Raw genomic sequence first — 12,176 nt, 5'->3', positions numbered from 1 at the left:
TCCTGGAAAAGGTTTTGGTTGGCCATAATAATGAAGTCAGAAGGAGAAGAAGAAAAAGAAGAAGAATGACACATGCAATGGGAAAGAGAAAGCAAGAATAGAGAAGCAAAAGGGAGAGTAGAAAAATGAGACAAATTTGGAGAAGGAAATGAGGAAGAAAACTGGGTGAAAGAAGGAAGCACTGATGGTAGACCACTTGACACTCAAACATTAACACGATGCACATTTAAGATGTGCCATCAACGGCCATGGTCATTACCCTCAAATAGTTTACAGTATGTGTTTCAGAGACATTTATAAATTGAAAATGCCATTAAAATAAGTGCCAGGGTATAAGTATTCATGCAATTGTATGGGAGAATAAAAAGTCCCCCCATCAAAGAGCCTTCTGAGACATTGGAAAAAAAGGAAAAACCTAAAAAGCATAAGACTCTTCCTATTTTCATTTCCAATGATACATCCCAATCTTGATGATCAATCAGCGATTTAAATATCAACTATAAACACAGTATTTTATGAGCTGCTATGCAGTGTACTATACTAGAGCAATAGAACAGAGAGGACCTCAAACCCTCTGTTCCCTCAAATTGAAAGGCACGCTTCCTGACCTCTCCAGACCACTACTGGACACAGGGAACACACACTAATGTTTCAGGACCCCAACCAGCAGTCACCTGCTTTGTGATTACTTCCATGACACACCCTCACTAACACCACTGACTTTCCTGCTCCTACGGGACATGACACATATTTCCTATTTTAACACATACCACAGTGCATTATGATTGCAGGTAGGTGTTCTAACAACTTAAAAGAGAATGATGACTTTTTTCTCTTTACGTCTTGTTATTTCCCTACTCATAATATTTCTTGAAGAGAAACCATAAAAATATAAACAAACACAAAAAACAGATAATATACAAAACGGGTGCTTTGCACCTTAACACAAACTTAAGTAAAATTAGTTCTGACAGTATCCGGCATGACAAACTTCCATGGTACAAATGAGAATGGACCAAGGTTTGAGCAGGTACAGGAGACAATCCACGCATGAACAACACCAAGGAAAGGTAGACAGGAAGTAACATGGTGTGTAGGAAATCACGAGACCAGTCTGATGGGAAGAGACTTAAACAAGACTGAAACTCACTTTCTAAACCTCCATCTCCAATTGGACAATTCGCAGGACACAGGTGCACCAAAGTGGCCAAATATTCAATCCCTTTAATGGGGAGGAACAGTTTAAAATTTTATAAATTTAGTTTGCCCAAAAGCAACTGTCAAATGTTGGCAGGACACAATGAAGGCTTACCTTTGTTAACATAGTTCAGTCTCTCTCTCTCACAACTAGCCCACTTGGCTCCACGTTCCTTAGCGCACCTGACGCACTTACACAGCATTGATGGGCTTTACACAACTGGAAGGTCACATCTTTATTTCTTATTGCAGGAACACAACATCCGGAAACTTTATTTCTATCAGAAGCTAAAGCAAAATTATTGTAAAAAGAGTCATTTAAACCATACATTTTATCACCGTTAAAAAGCATCTGCTCTGTGCTAAGGATTAGAAATGACTCCTGTCCTTAAAGCCTCATTAAGGAGGAAGATCTATAAACTCAAAATTTCAATCACATGAGATAAATAAACGTAACCTTTATGCACAGAGCTTCCTATGGAGGCAAAAAGTTGTATCTAAGTGATGGCTTCATGATAACCCTGAAGTACAGTCTGGAAAGATGAGGCTATGCAGAGGTGGAGTAGGAGGTGCATTAGCTGCAGAGGGAACATGTGTGAAAAGACACTCAAGCCTGACTCCTGCTGGGCACTGTAAATGCTGCAGGTGGGGATGACTAAAGGCCAGGGGTCCAAGTGTGAGAAGAGACAGAAATAAAAATAGAGATGTTGGCCCAAGCAAGCCTGGGAGAGAGCATGGCTTGTATCCCACAGGTGATGAGGCCTGGGGCTACCACTGGCTGAGTAAGGGTGCCTCCGCTGATTAGAAAAAGGCGTCCCGCTGCTGAAGGACCAATTAGATAAAGGGAGTGATCACAAAAAGCTCCCCTTCCTCAGGGCCAAAGAGCCCCAGGAGGCTTGGCAAAGCACAGTTCAGATTACAGGCCTCTGTGCAGAGCACACGCTGGGCGGCTAGTATGCACTAACTCTGTGTGGGCAAGCCATTAGCAGCATTATTTTAGGCATATCTTGTCATGTTAGAAGATCACTCAACCCGAGTAGGCAGATGAACTTAGAGGAACTGAGACCAGGGGCCGCGAAACCACCCAGGGGTTTCTGCCATAGTCTGGGCAAAATGTAATGTGGATGAAGAAGCAAATTTAGGAGGAGGCCAAAATTTACAAGCTAGACCCACTGGATGAAAGTCATAAAGAAAGTTCAGTGAAGGAATTCTGAAGAGAATGGGCTCTGCATTTTTCTTACAATCAATGTAAAATATTAGGCAAAATTAAGTACAGTGGCTTTTAAGGTCCCTTCCAGCTCTAACTTCTTTTGATTTCTAACTTATTACTCTGGTTAAGTAAAGTCCCTTCAGAGGTACAGAACAGTTCCTACACCTGAATGGGATGCAAAGAATAATCAGACTTCTCTTCACCAGGGAATGAGTTGAACTGTCCTTGCAGAAGAGGTAACACATGGTGAGAACCCCAGATCCTAGAAAAGGGCCAAGCACACGATAAGTATTCAGCTTTTTGAAAACAAATGAACAATCATTTCCTCTCCTAGATCTTCACACCCTTTCTCTGCTGGCTGCTTTCTTTCAGCTTATAAACTTCCTCAGTATACCCACTTAAAAAGCCCTCAGACCTATGATTCTTTGGATCTTCTTGTGGGTAACCTAAGTCTCTCCCATGCCTTCAAACACCTCTCCTCCCCAAAAGCCCAGATCTGAACCTTGGGCCCAGACCTGTCTACCAGGCCCCTCTAAAGCACTGAAGATGAAGTAAGATCCTCTCCCCACCCCCAATACCTTCCTACTGTGCTCTGTATCTCACAAAAAGATGCAGCTGTAAACTGTCACCCACGCTTGCTGCCCTCCCTTTTCTAACTGGTCACCAAGCCCCACCCATTCTCTCTCAGATCTGCAAAATCCAGTCCAACCTTTTATAACTTAAGTGGGAACCTTAGATTACAATTCACCCTGCACCCAATCAAGTGCCTTGCACATGGAGGTCCAAGTGAGTCTCTAAACCAGAAGTCCATCTCACTGTTCTTTAGGGTTTCCCACAGCCTTCAGGATAAACATCTAAACTTCTGACAGGACAAACAAGGCCCCGTTCTGTTGGGCCCCACTAGGTTTCCAGTATCAACTCTCATTTCTTTCCCAAACCCTGAGTTCCAGTCCTGTACATTAGTTTTGCCATATTTTCTTATATTTCTCAAACTTTGACACACACTGCTCCCTCCTGCCACCCCAGGAGCTTCTACATATCCTTAGAAAAGATGGCACCTTCTCCAAGAAGCCTACCCTGAACTTTCCCTTCCAAGATTCTGTGCTCTGCAAAGGGGAAAGGTTGGGGGGGGGGGAGGGATACATTAGGACTTTGGCGTTAACATAGACACACGACTCTATATCAAACAGATCATCAACAAGGACCTACTGCACAGCACAGGGAACTCTACACCATGGCCTGGAACAAACTGTACGGGAAAAGAATCTGAAAAGGAATGGATATATGTATAACGGAATCACTTTACTGTACGCCTGAAACTAACACAATATTGTAAATCAACTATCCTCTAATATAAAATAATAATTAAATTAAAAAGAAAGATTCTGTGCTCTGTAGCACCAGAACTCACTTCTTCCAGAGCACTGACTACTGTGCTTGTGCTTACCTGCCGCCCAGTAGAAGGGGAGATTACCTAGGGCGGAAGCATCGTCTCCAGCAGCCCTTGGTTCTGACAACTCATTCAAGTGCCAGGATACTTTACACACATAACCTGCTTAATTAATTCTAAGAACCCACAGAAAGAGTGGTTTTTAATGTCATTTTACAAGTGTGGGGATTGCAGTTCAAAAGTAACCTGCCCAGGCCACAGACAGCATAAGACCTGGAATTCAAACCCTAGGCTGCCTTCACACCAGTGCTCTTTCCACTATATGATACGACTACTGAAAAACAGATTTTTTTTCCTGAGCCCTGTTTTAATGGAAAGGAAATGAAGCTGGGATATACCAATTTCCTAATCACTTTGGCGTGTACCAGGCAAAGTCGTTCAACAGACCAGGTAATATCTGTGGAACAATTAACGATGCTCCAAACTGTCCTAAGTGTTCTACATTGTAGGGTCTACAAGCATTAACACAGTTCGACCTTGTAACCTCCAGAGAGAGTGAGTCCTGTTCAGCCCATGCTAAAGATGAGAATACTGAGACCTAGAAGCCTTAGAGCACTCGGCCGGGGTCACCGAGCCGGCAGGAGTCCTAGGCCACACGCCCCATCTAGCGCACGCACACCCGGACACTGGGCACCGGTTCTAGTGCCCACCCTCCACCTTGCACCATCTAAAACCCCGCTTCGCAGCGCCCACACAAGAGCCCCTGGAAGCGGGAAGTACAAAGCTGTCTCAAACAGATGAACCAGTTTGCAGGGCAGAAGTTGAGACACGGATGTAGAGAACAAACGTATGGACACCAAGGGAGGAAAGCCGCGGGGGGTGGGGATGGTGGCGTGCTGAACTGGGCGACTCGGATTGACGTGTATACACTGATGTGTATAAAATTGATGACTAATAAGAACATGCTGTATAAAAAAATAAAATAAAATTCAAAAATCAAAAAAAAAAAGAATACTGTCTACTGTCCTCCGCGCCCCCTGGAACACTCACTGTAAATATCCAGGAGGTGCTTGCAGAATGAATGAATCCATGAACAAACAAGCTCACTCATTTCAAACGTGCAGTCACGTGCGAAATCTGACCTTCTGAGAAGTTAAGCTTCTGGAAGGAGCCCATTTTCTTAATGTATTCAGCATCGAGTCATCACAAAATATGAACTCTTATAAAGTACTGCCCCCTCACTTCCCATGAGAAAGCAAAATTTCTCAGCAGGGAAATGGGAGGGTAGCAGACATTACCCGCAAAGCTTTAGGAAGGCTGCGGCTCGCTGAGCACGTCACTAGGGCCCCTGACCGCCTGCCTGGTAGTAGGACAGACACACCAGGAACGGCTGCTGACCGGCAGAAAGAGCGCCCGGCCAGGCAGGCAGCACACCCCGCACCCTGCCAAGCGAGGTCTGGCCAGCAAGGGAAAGACGCTCTCCACTGCAGAACCGCCCATCACTAGAAAGCCAGGTCCTGCCACGGCCTGGACACACGAGGCCTTCCTTACAAGGGTTACACATCTGTGGCCTTGCTCTGCCTCGAAGAAAAGACAGTGACGGGGACAACGTGACCATCTCCAGATGAACTTTCAACTTCGTTTCAAGTGCCTGGGTGCTGGGTCACAGTGGATTTCTAAACTCTTCCAATATTCAAAAATACCAATTTCTAAGATGCAGAAGGGTTGTTAAACATACACTTAGCACAGACCCCAGTCCCACTCCTGAGTATTTTCTCAAGTGAGGTAAAAACCCAAGTTCACATGGAAACCTGCCCTGGAATGTTTACAGCAGCTTTATTCCTGATCCCCTCAAAACTGGAAACATCCCACAAGTCCTGCCACCTGCAGGCGAATGGACAAACGGAAAGTGGAATACAACACAGCCAGAAAAAGGAGTGGCTTCTCATACCCGCAACAACAGGGATGACGGACTTCCCTGGTGGTCCAGTGGCTAAGACTCCACACTCCCAATGCAAGGGGCCCGGGGTCCATCCCTGCTCAGGGAACTAGATCCCCCACGCCACAACTAAAACATACTGCACGCGGCAATGAAGATCCCATGTGCCGCAACTAAGACCCAGCACAGCCAAGTAAATAACTACCTAAATAAATATTTAAAACAACAGCAACAAAAAAAACAAACCCGGGAGGAATCTCGCATAGGTTTTGCTGAGCCAAAGCAGCCAGAATCAAAAAGCTACATGCTGTTGTTCCGTTTATCTGACTTTCTGGAAAAGCCAAAACCTTCCGGACGGAGAGGAGATTAGTGGCCAAGAGGCTAGAGGCACCCTGGCGCCAAAGGGCAGCAAATGGGATGACAGGATTGCTCTGCCGCCTGATGGCGATCAAAACTCCTACAACTGTGCACTACAAGTGAACTACGCTTCACGGCTACTAAGGACACACAAATTCGTACATTTTGAAAAATGCGCCGGCCAGCCATCCCCTGCATGACAACTGCAGTAAGAGGGGCGGGGAGGCGAGGCAAGTGGATCAGCTGGAGTTCTGAAGGTTCTCCCCACTTTCAGTTTCCCTCCCCTGGCATGTCTCCCCGCCCTGCCCTCTGCTGCTCAGGCCGCCCACCCGGGCCGCCTGGAGTTACCCAACCGGAAAAGCCAGAGCCCAGGCTCAGCCGCGCCTCCAGGCACAGGAAGGGCAAAAATAGAAAGCGCCAGTGCGCAGTGGAGGGCTGGAAACCCTCGGACCTCAGATAACTGCGGAGAACCGGGGCTCGGAGTCAACATCGGCTCCAGGCGGTCCCAGCGTCCCGACCCCGGCCGCGACACACTTTCCACAAAACTGACACACACGCGCGGGTCGCGCGGGCTTCCCCGCCGGGTCGCCTGGAGGCCGGTCTCCCGCAAGCTGAGCGCACGAAAGGGCGCCCCAAAGGCGCCGGCCCAAGCCGCCCGCTGCGCTTTCCCTCCGGAAGGTGGGCTGCGGGGCCCAAGCGTAAACCCGGAGACAAGGTACACGCGCACCACGCCGCCTCAGGGGACGAGGGGCCGGGCGCCCACCTGGCCGGACACCCTGCATTTCTGCAATCACCGGACTTGTGTGTAAATTTCCCTTTGGCGTGTCATTTTCCAAAGGCCACTCAAGATCAGGACAGCACGCCTCCTCTCCAAGTGTCCTGCCAGCCCACCCACTCAAGATCAGAGGAACAAAATGCCTAACTAAAACAAAACAAAACAGAAACACAAAAAACTGGAGAGAGGGAGGAAAGGGTGCCCTCAAAAAAAAAAAAAAAACAAAAAACCTAAGCACGTTGACAGCGCTAAGAATAAACTACCAGGCAAAAGAAACCCTACATGTCAAATCCTAAAGTACAGAAGGGCAAGCCCGCCGGCAGTCCAGGCCCGGGGAGACCGGGGTCCCCAGCCCTGCAGAGCCAACCGCAGACCGGCTCGGGCGCCCCTCAGAAGCGCGGGGTCCCCGCGGCCGAGTCTGCGCCCCCGGCCGGCGCCGGCTCCCCTCTGCCCACCCTGCGCGCGGGGGCTGGAAAAGGCCGCGGAGAACCACGGCGGGGCGGGAAGGGGGGCTCCAAAGAAGGTCTGGCGACTCGAGTGGCTCCGTTTCTCGGTGGGCTCAGCGCCCGCCGTGGGGGAAGAGGGGCGGGGGTCCGGGAGGAGGGGACGGGTGGCACTTACGTAGAACGGCAGCGGCCACGGGCAGACGGCGGGCTCGGCCCCCACGAGCGATTCCAGCCTCAGCTCCAGCTTCTCCCCCATGTCTTCGCGCGCCGCCCCCGCACCGTGCTAGTCTGCCGGTTGGGGGAGGGGCGCGGCGCCGCCGGCGGGGGCGGAGCAAACAAGCAGGCGGGCAGTGAGGGGAGGGGGCCCGGCCTGGGCCTCAGCCGCCTCCGCCGCGCTCCTGTCCGGCCCCCGGCTCCCTCTTTGTGGTCACAGGCCCCGGGCCTCCAGCGCTGCTGCGAACTCAGGCCTGCGTGAGGTGAGCACAATGAGCCGGGGACCGGGCCGAACCACTCGCGGCGCGCGCGGCCCACCCTGTGGACACGCCCGCTCTCACGCACGCACGCACGCACGTCTTCGGCTGCCCCCAGCCACACCCACCGGCCCGAAGTGGGGACCCGAGGAGACCCCTCGGGGCCTGGGGTGGCGGGTTCGACTCCCGCCCTTGACGTACCGTGACACCCCCCCCTCCCCCCCAATAAGAAGACTATAATTCCTCATTAAATATGACAGCTGGAATCCCGGCTTCTGTTCACAAAAATGCCGTGTATTTAGCCTATGCTAGGCACCAGACCGCGGACGCTCAGTACTGGCAAAAAAGGAAATGCCCTGCCCTCATGGCACTGCCATTTTAATTGGAATAGTAGGGACAATGTTCAAGGGAGAAAATAAAGTGTCATCATCGCCACGGGGATGGTTAATCTCATGTGCACACTGCGTGGGGCCCCGGCAACCACAAACATTATTCCAGATGTGGCCAGGAAGGTATTTTTCAGAAGAGATTAACACTGAAATTGGTCCACTTTGCGTAAAGGAGACTGTCAATGCCGCGGCGTGGGTGGTCCTCGTCCATCAGTTGAAGGACTGGAGAGAAAAATGAGGTTCCCTAGAAAGAGGGAACTGTTCCTCCAGTGGCCTTGGGACATCAGCTCTTCCCTGTGTCTCCAGCCCAGAGTCCTGCCCGGACTTGCCTGCCTCACAGTCACATGAGTCAACTCCTTAAAACAAAACTATATATGTAAAAATACTGAATATATACAAGCCTATTAATTTGTATATGTGTGTATACATATTATATATATGTATACACATGTTTATATGTGCGTGCGTTTGTATTATATGTGTAAGTACTATATACAGTATACATACAAGCCTATATATTTGTGTGTATATATTGTATACATGTATGTATGTGTATATATATAGTATACATATTATAAATGTGAACATGCTGTATATATACACACACCCATATATTGATATATGGGTGTGTGTATATATACAGTAGATGTACGCTGTACGTATGTATGTATACAGTGTATATTTATATATAGGTGTGTATATATGTTGTATACCTGTATGTGTATATGTTGCATAGGTATTATATGTATATACGTATATACTATATATAGACACACTTGCATATGTATTTATATGTGTATGTACATGCGCATATTTACATATAGGTGTGTATGTGTGTGTATACATTGTGTATATGTATGTGTATATATCTTATATATATGATATATATGTATATATATGATGAATTTATATGTACAGTACATATATATTTTTATGCTACATGCTTTTATATGTAGGTGTATATATGTGTCTATATGTATGTACGTGTATTGCATATATTATATATGTATGTATACTGTATATATACACATCTAAATATCTTTGTATGTGTGTATATATGTATGATATATATGTACTAGGTGTGTCTATTGCATATGTTATATGCATGTGTACATACTGTATATATACAAACTATGCATTTTATATGTGTGTATGTATAGTGTATATGTATATGTGTATTGTATGTGTGTATACATACTGTATATATACAAACGATGCATTTTACATATGTGTGTATATATGTATGTGTGTATTGCATATACTATATGTGTATATGTCTGTATGCATACTGCATATATACACAGCTGTATATTTTTGTATGCGTGTACATATGTATGTGTGTGTGTGTATATACACACATACACCCTATGGATTCTGTTTGTCTGGAGAAGCCTCACTGATACGGACACTTATAACAATTGAGCACCTGCTCTTTGCCAGCCAGGGAGCCAAACGCTTGTCTTTTCGGTGTCTCCCTTAAGTGTCACAAGTCCCGGGAGGGAAGGTGATGCCGCTCCTACCAATTGAGGTGCCTCAGGGTCAGAGAGGTGCACAGGGCGGGGGGCTGGAGCCTGGTGGAGCCCAGGTGGAGTTCTAGCAGCAGTACAGCCTAGCAGTTCCACTTCCCCAGGTGCTTCTCACAAAGATGCTGAGGGAGAGACAGGGTCTGAAAGAGGGGATGAGGAAGCTTCCATGGGTCCGCAAGCCCAGACCAAGGCTGACTCGTCAAGGGTGTTAGAGGTCAGGACTGTGGTTTCCCTGGGGGTGGGGTTACACAGAGCCATTCCCATTCTGAAAAAGTATCCATTCTGCTCTTGTTTGTATGTTTACCCCCCTCCCCCAAATCTTTTTTTTTTTTTTTTTTTTTGCGGTACGCGGGCCTCTCACTGTTGTGGCCTCTCCCGTTGCGGAGCACAGGCTCCGGATGCGCAGGCCCAGCGGCCATGGCTCACGGGCCCAGCCGCTCCGCGGCATATGGGATCCTCCCAGACCGGGGCACGAACCCGTATCCTCTGCATCGGCAGGCGGATTCTCAACCACTGCGCCACCAGGGAGGCCCTCCCCCAAATCTTTTAAAAACAGATTCTCTTGGCTGCTGGGAGCACACATGGGGAAGTTGTGTGTGAGGCAGTGTGATCCAGGGGACAGGGAGGATAAGCCCCCCACTCGTAGGGCCAGGAGTGGCTCAGCTTTGTGAGCTAAGGATGGCTCGCGAGGTCCCAGAGAGAAGGGTCCCTACTCCGTCCCTGCTCCGTGCATCCCATTCCCAGCCTGAGAAGCCCAGAGCTACCCACACACACACACACCAGGGAGGAGAGCCAGTCACCCTGGCTCACAGGCTGTGGCTCCAAGGCTCAGGGCACTAGGAGCTATTTTCAGCTTTCATGCCCTAGGACATGGCCAGAGCTATTGTCTCCGGAAACTCTCTGTCTGTCTCTCGCCCGCCCTCCCCCCCTCCCTCCTCCGCCTCTTCCCCTCCCACTCCAGCTGTCCTGCCCTCCACCCTGCATTTCTACACAGGATGGCTCACAGAGAGCTGCTCCCCGAGTCCACCCGCCACCATTCGATGGATGTCAGAGCAAGCCCTGGGGACTTCCCTGGAGGTCCAGCGATTAAGACTCCGAGTTTCCACTGCAGGGGGCGCGGGTTCAATCCCTGGTCAGGGAAATAAAATCCCACATGCTGCACGGCACGGCCAAAAAAATAAATGAATAAAAAATAAATTTTTAGAGATGAAACATCCCTAGTGGTGCAAGGATGGGACGTAAAGCTCTATGGTATAGAATAAAGGTCCAGAAGGAGATATGTGAGAACCTGATATGACAGAAAGTGGGGAAATTAAGGAGCTTTCAATAAATGGCATTCGGACAATTGCATACCCACGTGGGAAAAAGTAAACTAGAAAAAAAAAAAGCAAGCCCTGGTCAGGTGTGACCTTGGGCCCAGGGCCATTGGCACACGTTGTCGTGTGGGATGTTCTTCCTTAGACTCTTCCCTCCCTCCAGTGTCACCTTCCCCGCCAGGTAAAGAACTCTGCCTGGTCAGTAAGACGCTAGAGGTCCTTGGCCATTGCTATTGCAGTTGGAATTGTTACTGTGTTTACATAGGGTGACCAACACCCACCCCCAGTTTGCCCAGGACCGCTCAGGTTTGAGCGCTGGAACTGTGGGGAAACCCTCATTCCCGGGGAACCCCAAAGGCTGGTCAGCCTATTTAGGATGGATCTCTCACTTGATCTCCCAACCCCCGAGAGCCAGAAAGGGAATCTCCCCCCTCCTTCCATGGTAACCTTCATTCATTCATCCACTCATCCCTTTATTCAACTCCTTTATTCAGCAAGTATTTATGAAGCATCTACTATACATCAGACACTCCTCTAGGTGCTGGGGACAGTAAACTGAGAAGGTGTGATTGATTACATGGGGATGATGTCTCGGAGACCACTGCAGGTCAGGGGAGGTGGGAGAGGGAAGGGGCAGTTCTAAATGCAGGCTCCGACGGGATGGGGGCAGACCTTGCCCTGGGCCAGGCTGGTTGCTTCAACACAGCTGTCCTCACCCAGGGCCATCCTGCCCCCGCCTCACCCAGTTCTTCAGTCATGTCTGGGGAAAATCTGTGGTGGTCACAACTGGGTGAGAGAGGACCCTGGAATCAAGTGGGTGGGGCCAGGGATGCTGCTAAACCCCACACAGTGCCCAGGAAGGGGCCCCAGCAGAGGACGACCCGCCCCAAATAACCCCAGTGCCGTGGGGGAGACACTTTACTAATATTATTCAGACCCGCTGGTGCCCCTAGATTCCTGCACAGGGAGGGACTCTAACTGGGTCACCTGGGTATCCCGAGGTGACCTAGAGTGGGGCAGCCAGGAGGGCTGAGTATCGGGGGTGAAATGATAAATCTCTGTGCCCACTCTCCCCACCACACCCCAGGGTCGATGGCCTCTATCTCCTCCCTGTGCAGGTAGCTTTTCCCTGAGCCATTTCTTCTTGTCAAGGTCCCTGTC

The 12,176-nt window shown here is 49.0% G+C and overlaps 1 protein-coding gene across 1 annotated transcript in view; it reads right to left on the bottom strand.

Moving 5' to 3' along the window:
* Positions 1-11,773, bottom strand: part of LOC309807977 (uncharacterized protein) — a gene marked incomplete at its 5' end in the record, with an annotated part of 300,370 nt that extends 288,597 nt beyond the window's left edge. Inside the window, 2 exons of the mRNA XM_082627987.1 lie at positions 7,490-7,684; positions 11,758-11,773. Of these exons, the coding sequence (XP_082484113.1) occupies positions 7,490-7,684; positions 11,758-11,773 (211 nt within the window). The remainder of the gene's footprint in view (positions 1-7,489; positions 7,685-11,757) is intronic.
* Between the last annotated feature and the right edge of the window lie 403 nt (positions 11,774-12,176).

Source organism: Mesoplodon mirus (assembly GCF_964341445.2).
Source record: "Mesoplodon mirus genome assembly, chromosome: 7".
Lineage (NCBI taxonomy): Eukaryota > Metazoa > Chordata > Mammalia > Artiodactyla > Ziphiidae > Mesoplodon > Mesoplodon mirus.
The sequence above is the reverse complement of the archived record's forward strand: the minus strand, read 5'-3'. Positions and strand labels throughout refer to the sequence as shown.